At 47.4% G+C, this 24,837-nt stretch overlaps 2 protein-coding genes and 1 pseudogene across 3 annotated transcripts in view; all 3 read right to left on the bottom strand.

The window, feature by feature from the left end:
- Positions 1-10,028, bottom strand: part of TEX10 (testis expressed 10) — a 46,234-nt gene extending 36,206 nt beyond the window's left edge. Inside the window, exons 1-5 of one of the 2 annotated variants that reach the window (XM_077304625.1) lie at positions 9,859-10,028; positions 8,876-9,061; positions 5,850-6,556; positions 4,606-4,852; positions 1,314-1,426 (exon numbers count right to left, since the gene is read on the bottom strand). In XM_077304625.1, coding sequence (XP_077160740.1) covers positions 1,314-1,426; positions 4,606-4,852; positions 5,850-6,556; positions 8,876-9,055 — 1,247 coding nt within the window. In that variant the 5' untranslated portion in view covers positions 9,056-9,061; positions 9,859-10,028. Of the gene's footprint in view, positions 1-1,313; positions 1,427-4,605; positions 4,853-5,849; positions 6,557-8,875; positions 9,062-9,493; positions 9,644-9,858 lie in introns of those variants that run through there. The other variant, XM_077304624.1, reaches the window with a different exon arrangement.
- A 1,576-nt stretch (positions 10,029-11,604) lies between these two features.
- LOC143821052 (uncharacterized) overlaps positions 11,605-24,837 on the bottom strand; it is a 34,636-nt gene continuing 21,403 nt past the window's right edge. The window contains exons 11-17 of the mRNA XM_077304626.1: positions 24,453-24,528; positions 22,992-23,037; positions 22,672-22,761; positions 19,905-20,012; positions 18,359-18,479; positions 15,501-16,019; positions 11,605-14,296 (exon numbers count right to left, since the gene is read on the bottom strand). Of these exons, the coding sequence (XP_077160741.1) occupies positions 13,707-14,296; positions 15,501-16,019; positions 18,359-18,479; positions 19,905-20,012; positions 22,672-22,761; positions 22,992-23,037; positions 24,453-24,528 (1,550 nt within the window). The 3' untranslated portion in view covers positions 11,605-13,706. The remainder of the gene's footprint in view (positions 14,297-15,500; positions 16,020-18,358; positions 18,480-19,904; positions 20,013-22,671; positions 22,762-22,991; positions 23,038-24,452; positions 24,529-24,837) is intronic.
- LOC143821058 (glutamine synthetase pseudogene) lies at positions 16,026-18,287 on the bottom strand (annotated as a pseudogene).

Below are 24,837 nucleotides of genomic sequence, written 5' to 3' on the forward strand. Positions count from 1 at the left end.
TGAGGAGGAGTTAGGGCAGGACCTGTCTGGGATAAAAACTTGGAGAGGGCCAATCAGGAGCCGTGAAGCGACTCCTGATTGGCCCCCTCCGAGTGCCATTCAGGGGCCAAGTGGCCAATTGGGAGGCGCGTGTAGTGCGGCTGCCTTGCTCCTTTCCCGCCACCGAGCCATGGCCCTTCCCTACCGACAAGCACTCCCCCCAAGACCGGCCCTGCACCCTCGCCGCCGCCCAGGACCTCCCGCGCCCTTCCCAGCCCGACGACAGTCGCCCGTCCCACCCAGCCGCCGCCCGCAGACCCACCACACGCTTCGCCACCTGTCCGTCGCCTTCACCGCTACCTCCGCGCCAGACCCTCACAGCCTCTGAATGGCGCCAACATCGCCCCCCCAACGGCCACGCCGCCGCCGCTCCGTTCCCAGCCACGCACCTCCGCCACCGCCGCACAAGCCCGCCCGCAGCAAGGTTCGTATCGCCGACTCATTGCCGCACCTCCCCTGACCATGGCCGCACCCCACGATGCCCCAAACATTGCGCCGTCCGCCCCGTACCGCCTTCAGAGCCGCCCACCAAGACGAGCCCTTCTGCAGGGCCATCCACGCCGCGGCCTGTCCGAACTGCGCTCCTGCCACACTAACAAAGGAATGAATCACGCATGCGCACCATTCGGCGCATGCGTCGCTCCTTCCCCCACGCCACCCAACACGCCCGCGCCGCACCCTGCCTGCCTGCCTCACAGCCGCCCGAGACTCAACGGCCCCGTGCCTCCTGGACGCTCTGCAGCCCCCAGCCCACGAAATTGGTAAGCTCACTTTGCACGGCCTACACCTGCCCCGGCACAAGCGTTCCCGGAGATGGGGGGGGGAGAAGCCTTCTGCGGCCCCAATGACGCCGCGCCCAGAACCGCCAATGCAGGAGCCTTTAGGGCTTGCCCCAGGGGAGGGGGGACATCTAGCGCCCATTTTATTTCAATATAAAATGGGCTTTAGATCTAGTCTCCAATAAAAGGGGAAGAGATCTATGAAGAACAAAAAGTAGCTGACAGTTTCAGGACTGTGTGTACTCCATAGCAGGCACACATACATATTTAATGGTGCTAGAACACAGAGTCTCAGAATTACTGGTTTATACTTTTAAATGCTTCTAGTGTTATAAGACAAGGGCCTGGGAATGTTCTAATGACTTGCTGGGCTGCTCACTACGTGGACAGAGAATTACTTATTTGTTTGGAAAATTCCTACATCTTTTCACCAGGGAACTCTATCACTCCAGCTTCTGCTAACCATCACTGACAGGAGATTATCTCCTTGCATACCTTTTTAAGGAATCCTTCTTTCTGTGCTTGATTGTTTCTTGGAATGAGTAAGGAAAATGACCCATGAAATGGTGCTTGAAATCAACCAGGTAATTTCCTCGAAGCCATGATTCCTATTGCAGAAACACCACACATCAAATGAAGGAGACCAGTAAGCCACACTCATAATTTTCTCTATACAATCTTTGCAACTTGGTTTAAGAATTTATGGATGAAATTTTTTGTAAACAGAAACAGCTACTCATAGTTTTCAAGTACATAATGCCTGCAATATAAATGATCGCCACTCCCACTGGCGTCTGAAGCTCAACCCTTCAAAGACAGAGGTCCTGTGGCTGGGCAGGAAAGGTCCAAGTGAGGAAGAGCGCCTACCCAATCTGGATGGAGTACAGCTAAAAGTGGCCCACTCCACCAGGAATTTCGGAGTGATACTTGATGCCTCCCTTTCAATGGAGGCTCAGATCATGATGGTAGCTCGGCTGGCATTTTACCACCTTCGCCAAGCCAAGCTACTAGTGCCCTACTTGGCCCCGGAACACCTGGCCACAGTGATCCACGTGACAGTCACCTCTAGGCTGGACTTCTGTAACTCACTCTACGCTGGCCTGCCCTTATCCTTGATCCGGAAATTGCAACCAGTCCAGAATGCGGCTGCCAGGGTCCTCACAGCAACACCTCGGAAGTCCCACATCTGGCCCATCCTCCAGCAGCTGCGCTGGCTCCCAGTTGAATTCCGGATCAGGCTTAAGGTGTTGGTTATCACCTTTAAGGCCATACGCGGTCTGGGCCCAGAATACCTGAGGGACCGCCTCTCCGCCTACACTCCTCAGAGAGCTCTGCGCTCTACTACCTCCAACCTCCTGGTGGTCCCTGGACCCAAGGAAGCCCACTTGACCTCAACCAGGTCCAGAGCTTTCTCCATTCTGGCCCCCTCCTGGTGGAACGAGCTCCCAGAGGAGATCAGGGCCCTGACAGAACCTAAACAGTTCTACAGGGCCTGCAAAAGAGAGCTCCTCCGCCAGTGGCCACAGGATTGGAAAAGGTCAGTTTAAATTCCAATCCCAAAGAAGGGCAATGCCAAAGAATGTTCCAATTACCACACCTATACAATTTCTCATGCTAACAAAGTTATGCTCAAAATCCTACAAGCTAGGCTCCTGCAATATGTGGACCGAGAACTTCCAGAAGTACAGGCAGGATTTCGAAGAGGCAGAAGAACTGGAGATCAAATTGCCAACATATGCTGGATCATGGAGAAAGTTGGGGAGTTCCAGAAGAACGTCTACTTCTGCTTCATTGACTATGCTAAAGCCTTTGATTGTGTGGAGCACAACAAATTGTAGCAAGTTCTTAAAGAGATGGGAATTCCAGAGCATCTGTCTCTTGAGAAACCTATATGCAGGTCAAGAAGCAAGAGTGAGAACCGGCCATGGAATCACTGATTGGTTCAAAATTGAGAAAGGAGTTTGGCAAGGCTGTATACTGTCACCTTGCCTATTTAACTTGTATGCAGAGCACATCATGAGAAAAGCGGGGTTAGATGAGTGACAAATTGGGATCAAGATTGCAGGGAGAAATATCAACAACCTCAAATATGCAGATGATACCACTCTAATGGCAGAAAGTGAAGAGGAACTGAAGAGCCTTTTGATGTGGGTGAAGGAGGAGAGTGCAAAAGTTGGCTTGAAACTCAACATCAAGAAAACGAAGATCATGGCATCCGGCCCTCTCAATTCCTGACAAATAGATGGGGAAGAAATGGAGATAGTGACAGATTTTATTTTCCTGGGCTCCAAGATCACTGCAGATGGAGACTGCAGCAAAGAAATTAAAAGACACTTGCTCCTAGGGAGGAAAGCTATAGCAAACCTAGACAGCATCCTATAATGCAGAGATATCACCCTGCCAACAAGAGTGCATCTAGTCAAGGCTATGGTCTTCCCATGTATGTCTGCGAAAGTTGGATCATAAGGAAGGCCGAGCATCAATGAATTGAGGCTTTTGAACTCTGCTGCTGAAGAAGACTCTTGCGAGTCCCTTGGACTGCAAGGCGAACAAACCGGTCAGTCCTAGAGGAGATCAGCCCTGACTGCTCTTTAGAAGGCCAGATCCTGAAGATGAAACTCAAATACTTTGGCTACCTCATGAGAAGAAAGGACTCCCTGGAGAAGAGCCTAATGCTAGGAGCAATTGAGGGCAGAAGAAGGGGAAAACAGAGAATGAGGTGGCTGGATAGTCACTGAAGCAGTAGGTGCAAACTTAAATAGACTTCGAGGAATGGTAGAGGACAGGATGGCCTGGAGGATCATTGTCCATGGGGTCACGATAGGTCAGACAGAATAACAACAATAGCTAGCAGAATGACAGTTTTAAAAAATAAACTCTTCATTACTTGAGTGTAAGATGTCATTATCTTCCTTCTTTCTCCAGCTAACTCATACAAGTGATCATAGCAGGCCATGGGCAACAGCACCCAAACCTTTGCTGCCTTAGTTGGGATGAAGCCTATTTGTAGAAGGCAGAAGACTCTACACCACTGACCAGACAAAAGCAGGAGGTCATATCTCATATTACTGGAATCTGTAACAGACCTGTCTGATCCATGGACTTTAAGCCACCTAACAACCACAGGGGGGGAAACAGCACAATGCCATTTCCTTGTTTTGAGCTCTGAGCTCCCATAGTTTTCGGTGCCTTACTAGGCTACGGCATAGAATCAAAGAGCTGGAAGGGGACTCCTCCAGGAGCTTTCAGGCATCTCCACTCACCCCAATGTGGCATCGCTTTGGGGAATAAACCCCAAACCCGCTAGCATTTCCAAACATGTAGTGGGAAGCCAGTTATGAGAGCTGTTCTCGGATTCCATTTTGTGCAAACATCCTAACTTTACTATTTACATCAAAATAATTAGGAAACTATTTGAAAAATAGCAAGAGACAAGAACCATTTCTATAACTTGTGATACAAAGATCACATTTTGAGTCCTGAAATATATTTTTCAGCCTCTGAATGCTGAAAATTTGACCATCTAACAACACAGTATTTGTCCACTTCTTTTTACTGCATTGTTTTTATATATATATATATATATATATATATATATATATATATATATATATATAAATAAATGAGAATGAAGATATTCACATCACAATACATTATGCTCTGACTACGTGAAGCTCATCTTTTCTACAAATTAAAATTGTATAAGCCTACTAAAGCAGACAGAATGCAATGACCAACCACAAAGCACAAAGTCTTATCTCCCCCTCCCCAGTAACAAACTTCTTACCATTTGTTGAGGCTCTTCACTTTGCCTTGCCAGCTTCCACAAAAGGTGTATAATGCCCAGTGCTTGTTCCATAAGCCGCAGAGACCCGGGCTCTAGAGGATCTCCAAGGACCGGGCCTGCAACTTGTGTGGGAGATGCTTCGATCCAACAATCAAGCAGTAATGGAACTATTATCTCAATAAACCTCTTCAAATTTTCAGGGGATGTCAGGCCTTTTTCCGCACTACCTGTTACATTCACCAATGACCTAAAACAGATGCCAAATTTTCCTTACAAATTTACTGAACAATATCTCTCACCCCCACCCCCTCAGCCACCCCCAATGAGCCTATGTTGAGTCCAGTGGTCAGACTGATTTTCTCTCTCCCTCTTTGTCTGTCTTTGTAGATGTGTGAATATACACATACATACACACACACGCACACACACATATGTGTGGAAAGAATCTGGAAAACAACACAGGATCAGAAAAACAGAACCAGACTGCATATTAGATGGAACAGTCAGGTTGAACTAGAACCTTTTCAACTATGCACATATGCTGCCTATGTTCCTCATGCTACTTTCTCATTCCCTGTTCCCTGTCAAAACAGAGTTGAGAACATACAGGCAGAGGCTTAAAAAGAACCCACCTTCCTCAATAAGATTTTTGGTTGGGACACAAGGTCAGCTCCTATTACGTGATGCTTGCTCGTCAGCACATGGTAACAGGAAGAGCCAGTCAGATAGTTCTAAACTGCTGAAATCTAACTTCATTGGAGAAAATGCACGTTAGTATCCTTATTCTCTTCCTATGAATCATGGAGACATCCTCTTTCTTGACTTTGAGGTGCTTGATATGGAGTAGATTCTTTAAACCTTTGGTACACAGGAATACAACTCAAAGCTGACTACTAATGCAACTTAATTACCAGCCCCAAACTGAAACTAGGAGACATGTTGATGACGACTGTCTGGTTTAGGCAGAGCAAGCCCCTCTTCACATCCACACATTCCCCACCACTATTCCCTTTGCTACTGTGGGGGACTGGGAAGCAAGCAAAGTGCCTCCCCGGAGATCAGAGTCAATATCAGAACATCGTCTGACAAAAAATCAAGGCTGATGCCTCCAAGGATCATTGGTTGCCCTGATGGATGATCTCTGTTGGGAGAATGACACAAGGGCACATACTAGACTTTCTATGCTGGACACTCCATTATCACCGACAAAAGCCAAACCTTTAAACAGGTTACCAGTTTCTTACCTCAGCTGGAATGATGAGCTGATCCTGGGTTGCAAGCCCCCATTTTCAAACAACAGGATGTGCTCCTGGCCCTTGGCTAGGTCTTGCCAATTAACACTTAAGGCATTTCTTGGCATTTGGGGCCCGCTATTTTCTCCCTGTAGTCCATCATCATCCAATTCACTGGATCCTACTACCAACACATGAAGGAACTTTCGGAGTCTTAGCAGTACATTCAGCCTCCACTGTTGAGAAGTTATCCTACGATTAGGACTGACAGACAACATCCATGATACGTTCTCTCTGTTTTTCAGCCGTTTTGACAGTTGCTGATGAGATATAAGCTCTACAAAGTTATTCAACAACACACTACTGCGTTCCATCAAAAGAGTAGGGTATTCCTCCAACAGAACGTCCAACACTTTCAAAGAATCCTCCTGAATTCCTTCATTGATGTGAGTCATAGCACTGGAGAGGTGGGCACTCACCAAAGGGAAAAATGGAGAGATATGCTCAGCTCGTATTTTTGGAGCCAGAAAATGAAGAAGGCGGATTGCTGCTGCTCTTACAGTACAGTCCTTGTCTGTAAAAACAGCTGCCAGCTCACTCAGTATGTTTGAAAGATGTGCATCGATAACATATGGATACTGGGACAGCAGATCTTTGAGTCCCAAAAGTGCACTTTGTTTCACTCCAGCACTATAGTGGTTCATTTGTGAGAGGAGATCCTAGGAGAAACAGACTGTATGTGTCAGTAACAGCTTCAGGAGTAACCTGTACCACAAACTTTCTAAAACCAAACTAATCATAGATAAATTATTCAAATGTTTTCTCTCATTCACAACAGTTAACTAGTGATTTGTGAACAATAATGTTTCCTTTTGAATTGCTGGTTACAGACATGAGCAACAGAAGAATAAAGAACAATTTGTTTTTTTGCATCCTGCTTGAAGGAGTCTCAAAATGACTTACAATTGCCTTCCCTTCCTCTTTCCACAACAGACATTCCATGAGGTAGGTGAGGCTGAGAGAGCTCTGACAGAACTTTGAAACAGGTCTAACAAGGTCACCCACCTGGCTTCATCTGGAGGGAAAATGGGGAATCACACACACTTCTCCAGACTAGAGGCTAACACTTTTAACCACTACACCAAGCTGGCTTTCAAAAGACTACCAGGACAGCAAAACCTAACAATGTTGAAGAACCGTAATCAGATGCAGATTTAGAAAAGCTGGCACTGATTTCAAAGACCATAGATAATTTCAAAGAGTACAGGTAAAGGCCATTAGTTGGACTTGTTTCTGCAAGGTAGACTATACAATTTATTGCCTCTTGACACCCAGCTCCATTGTAATCTGCTCTGCATACAGGGGACCTCATGTCCTTGAAATTCAGATTCAGAGTACCTTTATTGTCCTGAAGCATTCTCTCCTTACGGTGGGTATGAACTAGAAAATTCTAGTTCACTCATAATGTTCCTGAACTGCCCCCACCAAATCCAGAAGCTTCTAAATGAATCAGCAAACAAATGGAAAAGCAGTGGGGTGCTGTGATGCCAAAATGGCTGCTTGGAAGGAGGAGGGGATGTAATCAATTCCCAAAATGGCTTGTAGTCATTTCAGCCTCACAGCAGGGCATATGCACCTGTCTGCTGTGACACTAAAATGGCTGACAGCCATTTAAAGCCTTTGTTTTGCTTCATTTTGGAAGGGGGGAAACGAATCACAGGGTTTAATAGCCTGAACCCCAAACCTACCAAGACAAAATGTTCAGGAGAGGCACCTCCTCCAAACCTAGGTTCAGGGGGGGCACAAATTCATGAGGAATTTAAGATTGTGAACAAGTTTGTACCCATCCCTAATCTCCCTCCTGAAATGCTTTAAAAAAACTTTTATAACATCTAGCCTGCAGAACAATTCTGTTGAACTTAAAGCTTTTAAGTGCAGTAATGAAAATACAACTTAATTGGTTTGCACAAAATGGCACGCATGTTAAGTGCTGGACTAGCATCTGGGATAGACAGGCTTGAATCCCCACTCTGCTATGGAAGCCTGCTGGGACTTTAGGACAGGTATCCTTCTCAGGTTAACCTACCTCGTAGAGTGCTTGGGGAAAGAAAGGGAAAACAATGTATGTCACTTCCATTTACATCCCAAATGGGGAAGAAAATCATGGTTTAAATCAGTGGTCCCCAACCTTTCCGAGGCTGGGGACCGGCAGGGCATCGGGCCGTGCCCGTGGGCCGCGCCCGCGCCACGCCCGCGGATCGGGCCGCACCCGAGCCGCGCCCGGACCGCGCCCGCGGATCGGGCCGCGCCCACGGGCCGCGCCCGCGGATCGGGCCGAGCGGGCACGGCCCGCACGGGCGCGGCCCGGCCCTGATTCCCTCTCCCCGCCTCCCGCAGTAAGAAGCTTCCCGGGCCGCAAGCTTGCGGCCTGGGAAGTTTTTTACTGGGGGGGCGGGGCGGGGAGAGGGAGCCGCGGCCCGGTGCCATGGCCTTTGCGGCCCGGCACCGGGCCGCGGGCCGCAGGTTGGGGACCACTGGTTTAAATGAAGCAAAACAAAAGTAGTCAGATGAAAAACATAACCAAGTACAAGTCACCTGCTGGCATCCACTACTGAACACCGCAAAACTATAACCTGGCCTACATCACAAGGATCAGCACTCCATTATGAATGTCTATTCAGTAAATGGAGGCTCGTGTGTACACAACTTCACTCAGGACTAGGGAAATTCACTACACAATTACAACAAACCACATCAAAGTCTGATAGATGGCATAGGGCAGAGTTGTGAAATATGTGAGATGCTCATCGTAATAGCCGACTTTCTCAATTTTAGTATAACCGCAATACTAAGGGAAGAGAGCATTTTGTTATTTCTTGTTTGTTAACTGGGGAACTTGAGCAAGTAGTCATTATACAGGTTTGGCGTCATAAAAGGATATCTTCAAAGATGCTTGTCTTCTGTTACATGGGTTTCAAGAGATGCTGCTGAACTCTAATTTAGGTTAAGTTCTCGCTGATATTTGCATTCAACTGTACCTTTATGTTAAGCTTCCTGTTGTTTGTTGGAAGTACTGGATCCTCTCTAAGCTGCTCCGGAATATGTACAGCCTTCGTTTTGAAGTTTGTGTCAGTGGCATTTTCTAGTCTAGGCTTCTTTTTCCCTACTTTCAGCTTCACTTTGTGAAAATCCTCCTGATGTTTCCTCTTCTTTGTCATTTTAAACTAATTTTGCAAAAAAAACAAACAAAAAAGATGTGATACTTTAAAATGCTTGAAAAAAGTGAAACACGTCGAATTAGATTCAGTAAGCAAAATAGGCAATTTATTCATTTCTAAATCCCAGAATATTCATAAAATCATAGTTGGAAGGGACCTCACGGATCATCTAGTCCAGGGGTAGTCAAACTGCGGCCCTCCAGATGTCCATGGACTCCAATTCCCAGGAGCCCCCTGCCAGCGAATGCTGGCAGGGGCTCCTGGGAATTGTAGTCCATGGACATCTGGAGGGCCGCAGTTTGACTACCCCTGATCTAGTCCAACCCTCTGCACTGTGCAGGACACTCGCAACTGTATCCCTCATGCCCTGCCACCCCCTTGAGCCTTCACAGGATCAGCCTCTCCGTCAGATGGCTCCCCAGCCTCACACACACGCACTAGTGTTGAACCCCTTTGCACTCTCAAGGGCGGTGGGTGCCAGCCGCTGATCTGCTGTGGGTCGCCAGGGGGCGGATCGCACACAAACACGCGTGTCACCATCGACCGGCGGTCTCCAGGTGTCAAAGATCAGCCATGCGGGAGAAAATGGCTGCCGGGGGGTGGGGGGGGCGGCGAGGCCCAGCTCCCGGGGAAGAGGCGGGCTCCCCACGGGGAAACGGCCGCTCTGGACGGGAGGCGCCGCGCCTCCTGCGGGTCGGGGGTGCCGGTGGGGCTGGGGACGCAGCCCGCGGGAGGCGGAGGAAGAGCCTCCGGGGCGCAGCGGGAAACGGGCCACGCGGCGGCGGGATCTTCCCCTCCCTCACCTGCGGGGGAGCGTCGCGCGCCTGGCTCCGGCCCCAGCAGCGGCCCACGCGGCGCCCAACGGTCAGGCCCTCGCGACGCCTTCCGAGGGAGACGCCGGAAACCGCGCGCCGCACAAGCCTCTACCCCGGCCTCAAGGCACGTGACTCCAGCGGGGCTCGGGATTGGCGCCGAGCCTCGGAGCATTCCTGCAGCCGGGGAGGAAGCGCGGCTTGGCCAGGGGGCGGGGCCAGCTGTGGGTTAAGGGACGCTGGAGAATCTGGGGGAGGAGGGAGAGGGGGGAGGGACCTCAGTGACGTGTGAATCCGAATCCCAGAGGCGTTTCCCCCCCCGCAATTAGTTGTGATCCCAGAGCTCCAGCCTTCTCCTGGAGGTTGCCAACTCCTAGGGAGCCTGTCCAGAGACAAATTCCTAGTTTTGTGCTATTAGCCTCTTATTCTTGTAATGGGGGCTGGGGGGGGGGATAGATTGCTTACAATACCTGCAGAAACATTAATAGAGTCATTCAAGTGTCAGACTAGGAACTGAAAAACTGAAACCGAACTCCCCTGCGGAAGCTTGCTCTCAGCCTAACCTACCACGCAGGGCTGCTCTGAAGCTAGAACTGTCTCACAATTAAGGGCATCATATATGTCAAAAAGGGCATTTCATCAGTTGTTACCAGTCCCCCCCCCCCCCCAAAAAAAAAAAAAACCCTTTAGGCTTCCCTTCTCACATTTTTCAGTCTGTGGCCAATTTCAAACATGCCAGAACCCCAAGAGCAAGATTTGCTAGGCTTTTGTACGTAGTGTTGTGTGTGTTCTGGTCCCTTTTTTCTGGTTATCTAACACTATGTTTCCTTCCAGTTATCTAATTCTCATGTCACTGTGAATAGCAAACTTCTAACCAAGAGCCTCTTGTGGCGCAGAGTGGTAAGGCAGCAGACATGCTGTTTGAAGCTGTCTGCCCATGAGGTTCGATCCCAGCAGCCGGCTCAAGGTTGACTCAGCCTTCCATCCTTCCAAGGTCGGTAAAATGAGTACCCAGCTTGCTGATGGGGGGTAAACGGTAATGATTGGGGAAGGCACTGGCAAATCACCCCGTATTGAGTCTGCCAAGAAAACGCTAGAGGGCGTCACCCCAAGTGTCAGACATGACCCGGTGCTTGCACAAGGGATACCTTTAACCACAAAACGCTGCTCAAGACTTCTGTGGAGAAAGCTGACCCACCTCCTTTAAGGGCAAAAATCTTCAAGCAGCAGGTGGAGCTGGACAGTTGGAGGTGGTTGGCTGACAGAACAAGAGCTAGAGAGAATCAGAGGGCCATAGCAGACCAAATGTTTGTGAACAGCCACAGTGAGGTTAAGCCAGAGCGGCTCCCACCTTCACAATGACCCTCAGTGAGAACTGCCACATTTACTTCCACCTCTGGCACATGAAAGAGAGTTGGCTTTTAGACTTCTCTTTTCACTACCTGAAAGAGTCTCCAAGCGGCTTCCAATCGCCTTCCCTTCCTTTTCCCACAACAGATACCCTGTGAGGTAAGTGGGGCTGAGAGAACTCTGACAGGACTGTGACTCAGCTTGCTGCAAATGGAAAGGGAGTGGGGAATAAAGCCCGGCTCACCGGATTAGAAGCAGCCCGATGTTAACCACTACATAAAGCTGGCATCTCAGTATATATGTTTGTTGCTGGGCAGGACATGAGGTTTGGCCATTTGTGACCATTTGCTGTGCAGGTATTTTTCTTAATAACACAGAGCAGACATATTGTTTTAATGAACCAGTCTTTAAGGCTGACAGCCACACCTTAAGTTACTGTGATGAAGGCCATGTACAAGCAACCCAGTAAGTAAACAACCTCAGAAAAACACAGGGTTTTCAATTGAGACAATAACAATATGCTTGAACTCTACTGCAATTCAATTTCATTTTCACCAAACATCCTTCAGGGATAACTTCAGAAGAAGGTTAAAGACACATGTCTTATTGACAAAGTTTTTGTTTAACCCTTACCAAGAAGGATGTGGGACTATCACAACTAATCAACTATAAGTGTCCCCAATAGCAAAGCCCTCATTGTACACTTTAGGGCTCTTCCAGTCTTTGTTTCATTGTTTGTTTCCTTTTCAACATGTATTTGGCTCCCTCTGCTGATCAACTGGATCACTGCATATTGGGGTTGCCAAACTGTGGCCCTGCCAGTTGGCAAGGTCTTATGGGAATTGTAGTCCATGGATGTCTGAAAGCCAGTTTGGCCACCCCACTCTATGTGATCATTATATATCCATAGTGTACTATAGAATTGACCACTAGAGGGAACAAAGCACATGTGGAAAAGGAAAAACAGAGCAATAGAGATACACAGGCAATGAAAATGAGAATAAAGAGTCCTTAATTGTAGGCCTACTTAAATCAAGACTGCAGCAAGGAAATTCCCACAGAGCTCAGCAGAAGTGATTCAAGCTGAAACTGATGGTAGCAGAATACGCCTAATATAATTGTTTGGAAAAACTATTATATTACTCTGCTTGAGTCCAGGGGCACCTTTAAGACAGACCAAGTTTTATTCTGGGTATAACCTTTAGCGTGTATGCACAACTTAGGATGTGTGCATGCACATGAGAACTTATACTCTGATGGTCTTAAATAAGCCACTGGACTGAACATTTGTTCTGCTACTTCAGATCGATACAGCCACTTATTACTTCGATTTTCTCTCCCGTTAACTTGCACTCGTCTACAGAAAACACCTCTGTAATGTGCATAACTAGCGATTCGCTCTGGACAGGATTGGCTCCCAGGTGAAAATTAGCTAGCGAGTCAGCAATGAAATGCCGCTGCTGCATTGCAGCTGGCGATTTTCTTGCATGCCGGGACCTGGATGTTTGCCAAGGGGCAGCACCACATGTGTTGATGGGGATTCTACAAAATAACTGGCATGCAGCACTTGTCCTATTTGCAGTTTTTGGTTTTTCACTCTGCTTCTGAGTTGGCCCCACCCTGCTGCCTGAGCCCAGGACAACGAATAGCTTATGCCAGGGCAATCACGAGCAGCAGGACAGAGCCTCAGCTGACTGACAGGATGGCACTGTAATCTGAAAGAGAAAGAGGACTTCATTTCCATCTTGATTTTGGAGGGATGCTGCTATTCAGAAAAACAAGATGAACCTAGAACCAAAGGAAAAGTGTTCAACTTGGGATGCATCGAAAGCAACACCGCCGTGAAATGCTGCTTCCTTCCATTCACGCTGGTGGTTTTCGTTGGTTTCAAGGTCCCAGTCAGAGTCTTGATGGCATTTTGGACATCCGTTCCTTGATTAAGAGGAAAGCGGAGAGCCCAATCATCTTCTATGGAAGCTTTAAATAAAAACTACTGCTTCAAACCATTTGTAAATTATCACCACACAACCATCGTTTTTGACAATTTTAAGTTTTGCAGTCCTAGGACCAGAGAGGGAGCAAGCACGGAGGGCAAGATAACTACTGAAGGCTCTCAGCGGTGTTGTTCCAGATTGGAAAGCAGACAAGGTTTTGATTCAAAACCCTAAACAGTCTAGAAACCCAGGATGTTGGGATCACCTCCTCCACTGTACCCCCCAAAGAAAGCTAAGATTGGGCCATTTAAATCTGCTTATGGTTCTTGGCCCCAGAGAGACTAAACTGGTCATGGCCAGGGCCTTTTTGGTCTGGACAGAACACCTGGATCAGGATCCTCTGGGATCTCACACAATTCTGGAGGGCCTGCAAAATTGAGCTGTTGTATGTCCCTGCCCCCCCCTTATAGGGGTCCTCCAACACGCAGCTCCCCACGAATCTGCCACCCCCCCTGACCAACTGCTACAAGAGCCGGAGGAGCTGCCTTGCTCCCATCAATGCTCTGACGACTGCAGCCAACATAGCAGCCCATAGCGAATGCTGTGAAGCCAGATGTCCAGGCCCCACTCCGAAAGATTAATGCCGTCATCCTTGAAGAGAGCGATCTGCTTGTAGCTAATGTCTGGGTGCCGTATAACTGAGCCACCAATCGCTTCAACAAGCCGTGAGGCTGCAGCGCTGACTTTTCTCCTAACAAGGTCAACCTTTTCTGCTGAGTTTGCCCCAGGCCATTCACGGCGCTCCACCATCTCTGACCAGAAGATCCGTGTGTTTGGGAATCTGGAGATGAGAGTATGTAAGTCTGCAGACGTGGTAATGTTGAGATCAATCCCTTTTCGGTCTGGGAGATCGCTTTCGCCTAGATGAATGATGACAGCAGCTGGAGCACCCTGGAGGGACACCTGGAGGGAGACTTTGGGCAGAAGATCATCCCACTGCATCCCTCGGTCTCCCATCCATGTGATCTGCAGACGATCCTCGAGTCCCAAAGCACTCCCCCAACCGGAGGACGCCGCGTAGGCTGCAGCGTGGTAAACAATATAGTGACCAACAATCCATACTGCCTTGCGTGGCACTGCAGGGACTGAAAAAACAAGATGTTAGAAACCTGCCTAAGCTGGAGACAGATATAGACCTCCAACCCGATATCCCGGATTTTGGAAACCCCATCCCCACAGCATCAAAGGAGAAGCAGCATCAAAGGAGAAAAGGTGTACTCTGTGATCTCCAGGGCAGAGACCCAGAGTAGCAGTGCCCAGCTGCATGATGCAGGTCAATGTAAACCCCACCTGCATGGATGAGGAAAGGATGAGCTCCCAGGAGAGCTGAGGGGCCTGACGGAACTGTCAGTGTTCTGCAGGGCCTATAAAACGGAGCTCTTCTGCCAGGTCTTTGGTTAAGAAGACCACTGGGCCCCCTCAGGCTACACTATTTCATCGGCTGACTGTGGGGGAGAGGGGGAGAAGGACTTTGCTGTCTTGATGCTTGATTGGGGTTGCCGGTTTTAGGGGACAGGTTTTAATGGGGTATGTTTTTATGTAACCCGCCTTGAACTTCAGAATAAGGTGGGCTATAAATTGAATAAATAATAACAACAATTTAGAAAATGGCTCTCATGCAGGTAGAAAACCCTGGAGTGGGGCCAGGTACAGACAAGCCATCTAGGAGAGCACCGAGTACTGCAGGTAATCTCCGAAAGTTTATCAACATTGGAGAAGAGAGGAGTTAAATGGAAGCTGGAATACTGGCGCCAGCCACTGGCCGCTGAAAGTCTTTCTCTTCCACTCCCAGAAGCATGTCTTCCGTGCTCACGCGGGCTACGTCTAGGAAAGGGATGAGAGGGGTTCAGATGACGGTTGCCGGTAGTGGTGGAATGGGAGTGGCCGAGGAGGAGAAAGTGGCAGGCAGGCAGCCAAGAATGGGCAGGCAGGTGGTATAATGGATGGGGGGTGTTGCAGCAGCTGAACGTCAGTGGAGAAAACTAGGTTGGCCAAGCAACAACTCTGTAGTGCTTTCTTTCCTCCGCCCCTCCCCAGAGAGGTAGCTCTTTTCTTCTTCTCCCCTCTCCACTGCCTGATAAAAAAGATGACCTAGTAATGGTAGAAGAGAATAAAGCTCCCCCACTCCCCCTTTCCCTTATGTCTCCATTCTTCCTTATCATTACATTCAGATCTGACTTTGCCTACTAAATGTCAGCAAAAAAAAAAACCAACCTTGGCTGTTAAGTTCTACAACAGCCCCCACCCCCCGAGCCCGATGCACAGGACAAATGCAAGAAACCACATTACCATTGACCGCAGGACTGGGCAGTAAAGTGTCAGCAAATTCATCCACATTTGTCTTTCTTGCACTGCTGGAAAATCTTGCGGTGGTGTTGCTTTCAGGCTGTGAGGGCCGTGAAGCAGGTACGCGGGGCTGATTCCGAAAGGAAGACGGGGCACCTCGCCCTCTAGGTCCATAAGAGGGGGCTGGTTGCCCTCTGGCAGCCCCTCGCCCGCGGAAGACACGAGAGGCAGAATCCAGGCCTCGGCCCGCATTTGGACGTCTGTCACTCCGAGGAACGGCCCGTGGAACGGCCCGTGGCCCTTGGGCCACAACCGGCCCTTCAGGATCACAAGAATCTTGTTTTTTAGGTAGTTCTTTAAATGGGGGCACAAAAGCCCCACGTTTAGGAGTTTTAGCCTCATCTTTTGCTGGCTCTGTGTGCAGCTCCGATGCTTTTCGCTTAGCTGGTGTCTTGACGCTGGAGTTGCTTTCTGCACCCTCAAAGGATAGTTCATTTGGGAGCTCCCAGTCTGAAAAATCATCTTTTTAAAAGAAAGGGGGGGAGAGAGAGACTTGAAAAGGATCATGCCTTAATTCAATCTTATTTACATGAATCAGAACTACAGCAGGGCCTTGGGGAATGCAGAAAACAAAGTTGGGGCACCTTTAAGTCCAATAAAGCTTTTTTTTAATTTCAATATTGGCTGATGAGCAGCCAAGACCATCACTTTATTGTTTCCTGGGAACAGAGATAGAAAAGGTGGAGGAGGGGAACTCAGGCACCCTGCAGCAGCCTTGAATGGGTACAAGATTCAATTTTGTTTTCCCCTCCAAACTGTGGTACAAATTCAATTGTCTAAAAAGTTCCCTTGAACCCACCCCCACATTACAATCTGTTTTTAAAAAATTGAGAATAGGAACCGGTGATACCCGCTAGGAAAATAATTTTCCTCCTAAAAATATAGAAATATATTTCTAAGGCAACACGTCACAATACCAGAAGGAAGGTTCTGAAGACCGCAGAGGAATTTACTAGCTGGCCAGGGCACACAGCTTAGGAAATGGCAGGGAGGAAGCAAAAAAAGGCATATCAGTCTTTGAGGACATCACGTTCTTGTCCTGGCTGTTCCACATAGTCTTTTGTTTCGACCCGTTTCGTTGAGGAGGGTGGTCCTCACGATGGCTACTGTGACGGCGTACTGGTCACAGTTGGCGGCGGGTCATTGGTCTTCAAAGTAGCCATAGCCGTCCTGGCCCACTTGGGGGGGGGATCTGTATGCTGGCCCCTCGGTTGGCCACGCCTGCTGAGAACTCAAATGTTGGAGGTCTCGTGGTGGCCTGTCAGTGTCCTGGCCTCCTAGGGGGTCACAGACACAGATGTGGTAGTTGTGCTGTTTGGCCAGATTCTCAATTGTGGCTTTGATAAATTTGAGTGCTCCGTCGCACCTCATTTCCTCCATGCTGTAAATTGGTGTGGCAACCAGAGCCGTCATCAGCTTGGGACCCAAGGTAGCCACGACCCCAAAGTCCTCCCAGATCCAGTGCAAAATGAACCTCGCCATCCACAAGTGGTCGCCCATCTCGATCCCTTTGCACGGCCCCACCTGGAATTCCCACTGGGAGGGCATAACTTCGGTGTTGGTGCCACAGATCTTCACGCCAGCGTAGAGACAGGCCTTGTAGTGGGATTCAACAATGTTACGCCCATAGACTTTGTCTGCGCCAACCCCGGAGTAACAGGGCCCTTGTGGTCCTGGAAAGCCATTTTTGGGCCAGCCATAAGGATGCCCATTGATGCCCAGCAAGGTGTACTCCTGTTCCATCCCAAACCAAGGGTGGTTCTCCTGCACCATATCCATGATCTTCTTATAGGTGTGCCTCAGACTGGTCTCTGCATGTTTCCGATTGTATTTCATGACTTCGCACAAGACAAGTTTGTTGGAGTCAAGACAGAAGGGGTCTCGGAACATTCGGACAGGTATCAGGAACAGGTCGCTGTTAGAGCCTTCCGCTTGGTCTGTGCTGGAGCCATCGAAATTCCACTCCGGCACATCTTCAATGCATTTCGGTTCCTGGTTCAAGGTTCTGGTTTAACAGCAGACTCCTTCGCCACTGCCATTGATCCAGACATAGGTGACCAGCACCTTGTCTCATTGGGGAAGCTTCATGTACTGGTCTCGGACCACCTTGTTCAGCTTAGAACAGTGCAACAAAGACATGGCGACAGTCTGCTTCTCCTGGCCGCCGGCTTCAGGATGTTCTACCGGGATGGTTAACTGGCTCGGCTGCTTCGCTCCGAGCCCGCCGGCCGCTCTTATAGATGCCCCAGTCCAATAAGGTTTTATTCAAGATATCAGCCTTCATATGCATGCTCAATTCCAGAGTGTAACTGAACTTAAGCCAAAACTGTCTGTAAACAACATATTCATTTTAGAAGGAATTCTGCTAACCAGGACTTGAGCCTGAAATACTGAAGTGTTTTTATTAAAATGGTCCATCACCTCACTCCCAGCCATTCTGTGGTTAAGCTCCAACTCCTGCAGCAGCCATTTTGTGCCAGCACCCACCATTACACCAGTCGGAATTCCAAAGATGCCCACAGGCTGGAAAAGGGTAGGGATTCCCATCCTAGAATAAGCTTTTCCTTTATCACCTCTTGCGAGACTAAGAGCAAGCAGAACAGAGCTCACAACTTATTACTAACCCTTTCTAGTGTTCTGCATCTTCCCTTGGAGAAATGTGCCTAGCTTCAATACAACCCCCCTTAACAATGGACTCTTGTTCCACCAGCAGCCCCAGCCACCCCACCCCCACCCCGCTTCCCAGTGGCTCCCCTTGTCCTCTCTTACGGGCTTTACACATTTGCCCCCAGCTCTCTTACCATTACGAGGTCCCAAAGCTCCCACATAAGTCTTCTGTTCTGAAGAAACACCAACATTTCCAGGCTGAATTTGCTCTGAAGGAGCACCAACATTTCCAGGCTGAGTTTGCTCACTAATGTTCTTAAAAAATAAAAAGAATACACACACACAGAGTAAGATGTACATTTTAAACATCCCCACCCATCTCTAAGCCCTCTCTTATCCAAACAGTAAAGGCGATGAATTCACATCCTATTCCCTGACACTAGGAAAGTGACCTCTATATGCATCTGTAGGTTAAATATCTCCACTTGCAGTGAGGTGCCCAAGCCCCACTTCGAATATTAAACAAGCAGAGACAATAGGGAAGCTGCAATTTCTGTCCTTCGGTCATTGCCCTGTTTTTTTAGCACCTCGCGTTGCTCTTCAGCTTCAGGGTCCTAAAAATAATTGGTTCGCTTTGCAGCTTCTCACTCTTTCATGCCTTTACCGCTATATCTGATTTTGAACCAGGTCCTGGACTCTGGATCAAAACCACCATAGATGAATGGCAAGCATTTTCTACAGACTTGGGACAAACCCCAATTTTCAGAAGTATTTGAAATCTTCAAAAAAGGGGTTGAAACACCCCCCCCCCCAACAACAGAAGCAACATTTCTTGCTTTAAAAGATGAGTCCTAAGCTTTCAATGTCGGGGGGGGGGATTACCAAGCAACCAGTCAAATGTTGCTGAGCAAAAGCCAAAGCTTTTCAAATTCAACCAAAATGGGCCATTGAAAAAGCTAAAAATTTTGTGTTTATCCGGAACCCGTTTTGGTTTATGTTTGCACGTTAAATATCTACAAAATAAATTGGAATAAGCATAAAAAAGATTACATTTTTGTACCAGCCAACCGGTTGAATTTTTTCAGTTTGGATTACTCCCTTCGGCCAGCCCACTTTTGTACACAGAAAGCTTTGGTTTCCGGCAGACAAGGGGACAGCAAGGGGACAGGAGAGGCTGAAAAACGTAAAACATGGAAGCCTGGAAGGAAGCAGGGAAAGAGAGGATGAGATGTTGAGGGGGTGGAGGCCCCCAAAATGGTGAATGAGTGAGTGGAAAAGAAGAAAAAGGAAGAGGCTGCCCATGGGAGGGAAGGAGGGAAAGATGGAGGGGAACAAATAAAAAGTAAGTAAACTGGGTGGGTGGAAGAAAAGTCATCAGGACAGGAGAGAGGCTACAGGGCTGCTGGAGAAGAGAAAAAGGAAACACTGTGAGGAGAAGGATATGGGGGGGGGGGCCTAAATCTCCCTGCAGTTCCTCACAGGTGCCATACTGTATATTTCTATTGTAAAACTGCTATACTAGAACTAGTGTCAAGGTATCGCAAAGCATGTGGGAATGTTCAGTTTTGACAATGGAGAGAGGCATGACTCAAGCAGCAAATCTTACTGTATTGGGGAATTTACATTTTGGATAACAGGACACACTTGCTCCCCTCTCACCTACAAGACAGTGTAGAATCGTAATAGCCCTGCCTAAATTACAGCATAATTTTGTTTTTATAAGTATTAAGAGGAAATTACTTTCGTATCTGAAGCTTTCTCCCGATACAAAATTAGTGCATCCGTAAATTTCTGAGTAACCTTTAGTATAAATGCTGCATCATCTTCATCCACTATTTCAAAGCTTTTCTGGAAAGGGATGCAAAGATTTTAGTAACAGACCAAACAAAACAAAACCCAACTTTTCATTGGCATGGTGGAATTCAGAAACATAAATGTTTAGAAGGTACTTAAGCAGGCAAAATAATCAGATGTAGTGCATTAACATAAAACCAGACTCAACTAGCCTGATGTTAAGTGCAGCAACTTAAACAGTTCTTTATCAAAGGCAACAGCATCCTGATGCTGCAAATCCCTGCTTGCAATCTTTGTTTACAACTGTGTTTGCAGTGCTGCACAAGCTCACCGACAGGCAAAGAGACATTTGGCAAAGAGACATGAAGGCCCCAAAGAAACGTTTTCCAATTTTCCCAATGGAAAAACACAGTAATTTCAGGATTGAAGGAAGGAGGGACGGGATGGACTACTACCATATTCTCTCTTAGAACGTGTGAAATGCCTTTTCAGACACATTAAAATGTGAAGCAAGAAGACTTTTATGTAGGATTTATAGGTATTCCTATGTTTACCATATGCATTGACAATGTCGTCAAAGATACATTTCTGCTTAAATGTGCCTCAATTTGTCTATTAAGGACAACCAAAAGGAAATACTACTATATACAGAGTGATTAAAACGTGGAATTCTTTGCCAGAGGATGTAGTGATGGCAACAGAATGAACAGCTTGAAAAGTCTATCAGTGGCTACTAGCCAAGGTAACAGAGGGGAACCTCCACATTCAGAGGTCGCTCTGTCTTGGCAACTAAAACTCTGTCTTGGCGACCCCAACTGCAGCAGCGAGGTCAGCGTGCGCGTGCTCGTGGGCAGTGTGCATATTCATTCACGCACACAACAATCAGAGTGGCGTGGAGGTGGTCATTGCCATGGCTCCTCCTCCGCTGGCCGCTGCCACTGCTTTTCGGCTGCCTCAGAACAACAGGGCGCCCATTGGAGCAGCTGCAGGGGGCGGACAGCAGGTGGGCGACAAGGGCAGGGAAGGGAGGGGCCGCGGCACCCATTGGAGCCTCTGGAGAGGCTGGCCCGAGGGTGAGGCTTGGCGGTGGTGTGGGCAGCAGGCAGCCGCACGACAGGGCTCAGGGGACGGCCATGGCAGCGATGCTGGGTGCCTCAGAAGGTGGCTACATCCGTACCGTGCTGTCCCAGCAGCACCACTCCGCGCCGCCTCCCGCCAACTGCTACAGTGGCCACCAATGTGGCGACCCCGGGGAAGAGTCCAGGAGACCCCAATTGGGGTCAGGACCCCAAGGTGGAGAACCACTGGTTTAGAGAAACTGATCGGCCACCGCATGACACTGCGTGCTGGACTAGATGGATTATTGGTCTGATCCAGCAGGGTCTCCTCTTATAATAATTTATTTTGGTTTTTAACTGAAAATGCTTTAACTATTATTGTAAATACATAAATATGTTAATAAATGAAGAAAATGGAGTCTAGTATATCAACTGATGAAGCAAGAAAGAATGAATTGATGTATACGTTATTTCTAAATGATGGAAATATAAACTCAAGGGAAAAATACTTTGTATTTTTGAAAAATGCAAGAAGCATATTGTCATATATCAACTTAACTTTCATATTCATAGTTCTGTAAATGAAATCTGTAGGAACTTTCTCTTTTCCTGTAAATGTCTTCTTTTCTCAATATATAAAATCTATTTTTAATTGATAAGTGAATGAATAAACTGTAACATGTAAGATGCCAACACTATTTAAGAGTTCCATGATTTCAGTATTAAAAGTTTAATTTTGCATGCAAATATACCAGTTATATTGTAACTGTACGAGATGGTTTCTGCCCAAATATTACACACTGGCTTTTTTCTACTACAGATGTTTACCGGTTCCTACCAGATGGCAGAAACTACAGCACATAAACTAAGAGAGCTTAGGCTGCTGCGGTTTGCAACTATCTGGAAGTACTGGGTGTATTTGTAGGTTTGGTTGCAGAAAGCTAAGGCATGTATATTTTAACATTCGAATCTATGTGAAACAATAACATTATACACTTTACTGTTATAAATGATGCAATTTATGTTGCTAAAGCAGTAAAATTAGTTTAGTGTGATGAAAATGTGATTACTATAGAAATACATATATTAGTTATATTTTATCATACTAAATTAATTGTATCAATATTTCCACACACACCAATGGAAGAAAACATTCTCCCCATGACTTCAAAGTTTTCAGAAATGATATACATGTATGTGAACAATAATGAAGAAGAGTTGGCTTTTCTAACATACTTTTCACTACCCAAAGGTGTCTCAAAGCAGCTTACAATCCCATTCCCTCCCTCTCCTCACAACAGACACTGTGAGGTAGGCCGGGCTGAGAGACCTCTGACAGAAATGATCAGTGAAAACACCTCCAACGGGACTGTGACTAGCCCAAGGTCACCCAGCCTGGCTGCATGTGGAGATGCGGGAAATGAAACCCGGCCCCCCAGATTAGAGGCCGCCACTCTTAACCATATTTGAGCTTAAATAGGAATCAGACCACTGGTCCATGCAGCCTAATACTAAATACTAGACAGCTGTACAAGTCAACGGATAAGGGACAGATCTTTCCAAGGCATGATCAAGCATCCTGCCATGAAGTTCTGAGCCTCTCCTTATCCCTAACATGCACAAGCATCTTGTCCAGCTGAGCCACAGGGACCTACCAAATATTTCAGCAGATCTTCATTGTTATTGAATTCTTCTGAATCGGAGTCACTATCTGCAAACAAGGCATTTTGCATCTGCGAGGTGCTCTGTAAAACATACATATCACAGAACTGGTCTGAAAGCTTTAGTACATGCTTATATCACAACGCTATGCAAGAAGACTGTTTTCTTATCTATTGAGAATATGAAACATCATTGACCTATGACAAAAAACTAAAACTTTACCATGAGAGTTTTAGCAATTAAAAAAATTATTTCTCAGCATTTTTAAGTTGAGGTTTAAAGGAAACAAAACTAGAAGCTACCAAAACATTACCTGCTCTGACTCCTTTTTCTTGTCTGATTTGTTGCTATCATTATCCCTTTATGAAATTGAAAGGAGAAAAAAATCTATGAAACAACATTCACCGGTCTTCAAAAAAAAAAACTCAACCATAGAAGCTGGGAAAACGACATGGATTCAGCCCGAGATGGTAAAACTGCAGCTTCCTGTTCATTTCATTCTACACTGTACATTCTATGCTTGATGGAAATGCTTATGCAGAAGATCTACATGGTGTTTGACTGCTTTCTCTGTCTTTTCCACTTTCAAAAAACTTGTCAAAGGTACCTTTTTTCCCCATGAACTTGAATCCACAACCAAGGTTCCCACCCCGGTTTCCCACCCACAAACAATTCCCACCCCGGTTTTGTAGCTACAACACACCAGAGGCTGGGTTACTGAACCTCTGATGGCTCATGAAAGTGACAAATGGGCTGTCTCACTTGGCAGCGATGTGAGTAGGCATTCAGTCTGGTTTACCTCGCTACCTTTCACCTCCATTGCAGCAGTCTCTCAATCTGGATTCTGAATGCAGAATACGTGAGCCATGGACCTCTTCTTTGTTTGGTGCCTAGGAAGGCAGGGGTTCCCAAGCTTGTTGAGCACTGTGGGGACAGGCCCAAAATGGCTGCTACAACTTACCGGCAGTCACACCGGGAAGAAACGTGCTGTGGTGGAAGCAGCTGCCAAACCATTGCCCTTAAAAATTTGCACAATCAGCGAGCTGGATGGATATGCCTTCTGAACTGGTAAAGGTAAAGGTATCCCCTGTGCAAGCACCGAGTTATGCCTGACCCTTTGGGTGACGCCCTCTAGCGTTTTCTTGGCACACTCAATACAGGGTGGTTTGCCATTCCCTTCCCCAGTCATTACCGTTTACCCCCCAGCAAGCAAGCTGGGTACTCATTTTACCGACCTCGGAAGGATGGAAGGCTGAGTCAACCTTGAGCCGGCTGCTGGGATTGAACTCCCAGCCTCATGGTCAGAGCGTCAGACAGCATGTCGGCTGCCTTACCACCCTGTGCCACAAGAGGCTCTTATTCTGAACTGATAGGAATACATTACTAACTGGACAGAGGTGCCAAGGAGAGCACTGGAGTCTCCCTAGAGGAACTCCACTTGGGCTTTGAACGCTACAGGTGTGTGTGTGTGGGGGGAGGGGGCATTCAAAATATTCCCTCTGCATTGGGAGACTCATATTGTGAGGTTATTTGAAGCAGACATATTCCAGAAGAAAAACTTTCTTCTTGCAGTTTCTGAAAATAATCTGCAAACTGAACAGGAGTCCAGTGGCAACTGAAACACTAATAATATTTGTCCCAGCCTGGCCCTCCTGAAATACATGCTGTGAGAATCTAAGATGCCACTGAACTTCCATCTGTTTTGCTACCACAGACTAACATAGTCGCCTGCCTGGGTTTTTCAAAATAAACTGCCAACCATCTCAAAACCTACTTAGCTTTCGACTCTTCCTCAGCCTTCTTATCTGTGGATTTAGGATCTTCTTTCTTCTTCCCTTTCCCGTCATCATCTAAGAAATAAACGTACTATAGTAACTCTTCAAAGTGTGGAATTGCACTGCGTTGCCTAGTATCAAAGCATCAGAATTTCAAATGGCCGCAACCCAAAGTTGGGTTATTATTCCTATTGCAAATGATGGGCTCATTTACCTTCTAGTCTTGTTACTGTTGTTAGCAGCGAAGTCGTGTCTGACCCATCGTGACCCCCTGGACAATGATCCTCCAGACCTTCCTGTCCTCTACCATTCCCCGGAGTACATTTAAGCTCGCACCGACTGCTTCAGTGACTCCATCCAGCCACCTCACTCTCTGTCGTCCCC

The sequence above is a fragment of the Paroedura picta genome, chromosome 11 (genome assembly GCF_049243985.1).
Source record: "Paroedura picta isolate Pp20150507F chromosome 11, Ppicta_v3.0, whole genome shotgun sequence".
NCBI lineage: Eukaryota > Metazoa > Chordata > Lepidosauria > Squamata > Gekkonidae > Paroedura > Paroedura picta.